Below are 5,695 nucleotides of genomic sequence, written 5' to 3' on the forward strand. Positions count from 1 at the left end.
CCTCCCCATCCACCTGCTTTCAGGCACCGCCGAGTTACCGGAGAAAGCTCAGGACAGGCAACACTCCAGGCGGACGCACCTCCCGGCACTGCGCAGCATCCGCGCCCGTCTCGGTGCGCGGGGTGGTCTGCGAGGACCTTCCCGGGCTTGGGGCTGTGCCTGCGGGGAGACAAGTGAGAGAGCACTACGGGGGGGGGGGGGGGGGGGGCGCCTGGGGTCCTAGGGAGCAATTTATTTACAACAGGGTGCCAGGGTACCCGTCCTCGTGGGCCGGGGGTCTAGAAAGACTAGAAAGTCCTTTGTAAATTACACAAATTATACAAAACATTATAAAATCCTTCGGCTGCATTTCAGCACCGGGGCAGGCAGGCCTCCTTCCCCTGCTCTCGCCACAGTTCCTGGGGAGCCGGGGTGGGTGTGCGGGGGGCTAGGGCGTGACTGCGAGACCTCTGTCGTCCTTCCCCGAGGAGGACGGAGACATGCGCAAGTCCTCGTCGTCTTCCGAGCATTTGATGGTGGAAAGGGATGAGCATTTGCAGCTGTGGCCGCTCCCCCCGCCCCGGTGTGAGCTACTTTTGCCTTCTTTCTTGTGCTTGACCCGTCGGTTCTGGAACCAGATCTTCACCTGCTTCTCGGAGAGGTTCAGGTAGGTGGCGATCTCGATTCGCCGCAGCCGGGAGAGGTACATGTTCGAGGCGAACTCCCTCTCCAGCTCCAGGAGCTGCGTGCTGGTGAAGGCGGTGCGCATCCGCTTGCTGCTGGGCAGCTGGCTGGACGTGCTGTCTGGGAACGGAGCAGAGCGCACGGTCAGGACCTGCCGGACCCGCCGCCGCCCACCCCGCAACGTCGGTCTCCCCCCGGTCCCCGCTGAGCCCTCCTCGCCGCCCGCTCTGGGGGGTCACAACCCTTCCTCGTCCCCAGAAGGCCGGTGACCCGGCAAGTGGCTGCCAGGCTGGAGCCCAAGCTCACGGGGTACCGCGGCCGCCTATCCCCGTTCGCACGGCCTGGATCGGAGGCTCGGCGGGCAGCAGCAGGGCTTCCCCTGCGCATCGTCCGAGGCACCAGCAGAGAGAGGTGCCGGGACTCCCCGTCCAACCTGCTAGTGCTGGGTAGGGACTCTCCTCCCCCGGTACCTTCGGCAGGTTCCCCCGGGATCCCAATCACCTCTCCGGTTCAGTGCTGTCATGCAGGCATGCACCACCCCGCTTCCCACCTCTGCCCCCTTACCCACGGAGATGCAGTGGAACTGACGGGGGTCTGGCAGCGGGTAGGTGCCCTGGTAGAGCGCCGGTGCGTGCCCGACGCTGACGGCGGAGACAGAGTGCTGCTGGCGGGCCAGGGGCGAGTGGCAGTACTGAGAGCCGAAGGGAGGGAAGGAGGCCTTGATGAGGGGGATGGCAGGCGGCGGCGGGTGCAGCTGGGAGGCGGTGACACAGAGCGGACAGACGCAGAGCAGCCCGGCCTTGCGAGCGTGGCAGGCGCCGGCCGGCAGCCCGGGCAGCGGGTGCGAGGGGTGCACGGCGTAGGGGAAGAGCGGCGGCGGCGGGCTGCCCTCCCCCTTCTTCTCGCCCGCCTCCCGCAGCACTAGCGAGTCCACTAGGAAGGAGCGCGGCATGGCCCCACGCAGCGCCCGCGCAGCCCCCGCGCGGCGCCGCTGGCCAGCCTGAGTGGTGCTGAACGGGGCCCGCCGCCCGCTTTAAATAGCGCCCGCGCCATGTGATGGCGGCGCCGGGCGCTCAATGGGCTTTCTGTGGCTCTTCTCTTGGCATTCACGCCGCACGCTCCCTCATTATTTCCCTTGTTAACTAAATGAACTGCATAATGTACTCTATTCTTGTCGACCCCACCCACGCCGTAGCAGGCGGCCTCTCCCCTCCTCTCCCTTTGGCGGGGTTATTTTCTCATTCTCTCGCGATTTAATATTCTTTTCTTTCTCTTTATCGCTCTCCTTCGCTTTCAGCCCAGCTTTCAGCCCGCTCCCCCCTGTTTATTTTGCCGGCTGCAGCCGCGGTCTCTGCCGGCGCCAGCTTCCCCTGCCAGGCCCCCGGCGCCTTTCCCACCTGTGGCACCAGGTCGGCCCCCCAGCCTAGACGGCCTTTCTCTCTCCTCTCGCCTCCGGGATGCTTCGTCCCCACTACCGCGCCTGCCACCGTCCCCAACCCCGCGTCTTTGTTCACAGCCCGGTGCCGGGACCTGCCGCTTATCGCTGTCGCCGCCGTCGGGCGAAACCTCTGGCCGCAGAGATGTGCCCGCCGTTGCTCCATCGGCAGGGACATCCGCCAGGCCTCTGTGTGGGCGTAGGCGCCCGGGCACAGATAACGGGTATGGAGCACCACAAGCATCGCGGCTGCACTGGTGCGGGTATAGAAAACCCGACACACAGACACCGCTCCGTGTCGGCGGCACCCGCGGCGGGCGCTTCAGCAGAGGGAGAAGAGGCGCTCGGCGCATTCCGCATTCTTTATACCTGGTCCCTCTGCTCGGTCTTAGCACCTGCCACCGATAACACCTGCCATCGCACCATCGCTCTCCACGTGCGGCGGCCCCGGTCCCGGCCGCCACCAAGCCGATCAGGCTCGGCCCCGCATCGCCGCGCACAAGTGCGCCGGGGAGCCCCTGGGGCCATGGGGACCGACAGGGAAACGGCTCATTTCTCCCGAACGATGGGATTTAACTTAAACACTGCTGCGGTGCCTGAATGTTTCAGCACTGGGATCTGCAAAGCTCACGGCAGTCTCCAAAGCGAGTGCGCGTCCGTCAGAGCTAACGCGCACCGGCGCTGCTCCGCGCAGCGGCTCCCGGCGTCGCGCTCTGTGGAGCTTGTTGATTTAGTAGGAGAATAAGGAATGCTAACAAATAAGAAAAAAATTATCGCAGTATCTTCCCCGATTTTCCCGATTTTAATATACGGGGAATAAAAAGACAAACGCATCCATCGACTCCTGTCAAAACGTGGTGAGATTACTCCCTGCAGTAATCTCCCCGCCTCGAAACGAAATGGACTTTTATTAAAGGGGGTGAAAAAAGAGGGAAAAGAAGTAAAAGCCTTAAAAGCAGTGCACTCCCGTGTCTCCGGCTGTGCAGAGGTTGTTGTGTCTGTGTTCACATTCCTCACTGAAATCCACGGAAGTTTTGCCGAGATACTGTTGATGCCCGAGCCTAGAAATATACTGATGTGCAAAAATGAAAGGCGAAAATTACAGAGCGAACAAAAACGAATGTTACTAAACATTCAGTCCCTCAACGATATAGAAAGGATTCCCAAGTGCCCTTCCCCTGAAAGCGTTAACGGGGTTTGGATTTTTTTGTTTGTTTGTTTGTTTTATTTTTAAGGGAAAGGTATTTTAAAACATTTTCCGCTGGAGCTGGCGCCCGGTAAGGGGCATCTCTCCCCGCTGAGAAGTGTCTCGCCACCGGGGGGTGGTGGATTCAGGCTTATGCTGAGGGATTCCCGCTGCCCGGGGGCTGAACCCCGGGGCTCCGAGCCGCAGGGAGGCAAAGGGTTAACAGCTTCTGAATGCACACCAAGCCCAAAGCTACTGGGAAAGAATATCCAAAAAAATAACCAGTTTTTTTTCCAGCCGCTGGACCTTATTGAATGTCATTGAAGAAAGTTTTGAATGCCAGATAAAGAGAGGCGAATTAAAGTGTGTGACAGCAGAGGATAAGCAAACACAAAGAGAACTCTGTCACACTTTGGGCAAAATCCGTGGGCTTTTTACCAAGCCTCTTCGCTATGATTGAATTAAGTAATAGGAAAACATTTTCTTTCAGTTTAGAGCCATTAGACAAAAACTTCAAAGCGAATAACACTTTTTAATGTGCAGCCCAACAATGGAATCTGTTTTGTGCTGAAATGTTTAAATGGTTTGTTGTGCAACTGCGGGCTGAAATAACCTAGACTGCAGCAAAATAGCATCCTTCAGGCCGTTTTATAAGCGTTTGAAACTAGCACAGATCTTTAATCCCAGCGCTTCAAACTAGACCCCCTCCCTGTTTTTTTGCGTCTCCCCACCATTTTGGGGGTTATTTTGGTTTTTTTGTTTGTTTGTTTTTTGTCTTCTTTTTGATAGTGGAAATTCTCACCGTATATTTGCTGTCTCGAAGCGATCGCCGCTAAACGAAAACGGCACCGAGAGCGGGGTAAAGAGCTCCGCCGGCGGGGTACGCACAGCAGGCGGCTCGAGGGGCACGGGTGGCGGGGGTCGGGGGGAGCCCCTTCCGGGGCTGCGGGGCGGCCCCCGCCCGGACCTGCCTGTGCTGTGTGAGGCGGGCAGGGTGGCTGCCCCGGCCGTGAGGGGGGTCCTGTCGGGACAGGGGCCCCGGTGGCACCGGGAAGTGCCGTCGCTTGGGCTCCGGAGGGAAAGAAACGCTGGGTGGTAATTGCTACCCCCGCGCCCTGCACTCGTTATCACACCCCCCGGAGAAGAAGATGTGGAGAGGGAGGCATTAGAGTGCGCATCAGCTGGGGGACCCTCAGGGAGTAGGGCGTCAGGGGTCATTGCGGGGGATGAAGGAGAGAGAGGGCAACAGCGTTAGCACTGAGTGAGCCTTGCCTTCCTCCCCGGGGATGGGTGGCCTATGGCACCGCTGCCTGCGAGAGGAGAAGGTGTCAAACTGCGGCTGCCTAAGGGTAGCTGTGTGGACATCGGCTGAAAAGAGCTCCCCCATCATTTTGAGGGACCAGCCGCCACCGCCTTTTATAATGACGGCTTCTCTCTCCGGGACAGTTGCCCTTACTGTCTGGGGGTGGGAAGTGACACACACCATCAATCCCTAAACAGAGTATGGAGAGATGCATTAATCTGAGAGAGGAGAGGAGGTGAGGATGCAATCTGGCTGGGGTAGGATGGAATCACTATTTCCAAGAGGACCACATCCTTGGTAGCTGAGGAGGACTAATGATTTGTGAGTGACTGTAATATTCCCCAACCTAGTCCAAGAAGTGATTTTCTAATGGCAAATACCAAAATGTAAATCGAAGCCAGTTCTGTACCACAAGCCACACGCCATGTGATGGATTGTCCCAGGAATATGCCTTTTTACATTGGACAAACACAGACAGGAGCAAGTCTGTGAGATATTTGTGCACCCCTTTAATTAGCTTGACCAAAGAATGATTCTGAATTTACTTGATTAACTAGAAAGAGGTTTTTTAAAAATCACTACCTGATCAGCAAAATTGATTTTTTTGGCTGCTGTACTTACTTCATTGGTCTCTTACTTTATAGTACAGGACTAACTGCATTAACATATATAGGAAATGTTATTTTTGGCTACTTACTGTTATTACTGGCTACTTACTTACAGCCATGTTCTGTACAGAATGAGTGTTTCCCACCGGCTTATCTTGCACAGTGACACAACAGGGCCTGTGTGATCAGCCAGTTCAGCAGTGTTTATTTCCACAGCATCTCAGAGGAGAGGTGGAGAAAGCTCTGTTCTTCTGCTGGGCCAAGGTGAAGTGAAGAGGGCTGGTGCCTATTTGGGACCAGCAGGTGATGCTTTGTGGAGTGTTCGTGTCACCCTATGTTTACATGAAACTCAGTGTTTGAAAACTGCAGTGTATATTTTGTGCACTGATTTTGGTCAAATGCTAGAAGTATTTGTCACCCTCAAAGCCAGGGTTCAGGGAAGGGAGACAGTCAATGAGAAGAATGCAAGTATTAAGTATCTGCAAAGAAGCCAAACCCCA

At 56.8% G+C, this 5,695-nt stretch overlaps 1 protein-coding gene across 1 annotated transcript; it reads right to left on the reverse strand.

Annotated features, from left to right (window-relative positions):
- Positions 1–202: 202 nt before the first annotated feature.
- Positions 203–5,323, reverse strand: GSX1 (GS homeobox 1). The gene is made up of 3 exons (XM_027727182.2): positions 5,305–5,323; positions 1,228–3,170; positions 203–783 (listed from the first exon to the last, which is right to left on the reverse strand). Exons 2-3 carry the CDS (start codon positions 1,613–1,615, stop codon positions 428–430), a joined length of 744 nt encoding a protein of 247 aa, XP_027582983.1. The 5' UTR covers positions 1,616–3,170; positions 5,305–5,323; the 3' UTR covers positions 203–427.
- Positions 5,324–5,695: the final 372 nt, after the last annotated feature.

Source organism: Pipra filicauda, unplaced genomic scaffold (assembly GCF_003945595.2).
Source record: "Pipra filicauda isolate LSUMZ 115617 unplaced genomic scaffold, ASM394559v2 scaffold50_size3627746_pilon, whole genome shotgun sequence".
NCBI classification, from domain to species: domain Eukaryota; kingdom Metazoa; phylum Chordata; class Aves; order Passeriformes; family Pipridae; genus Pipra; species Pipra filicauda.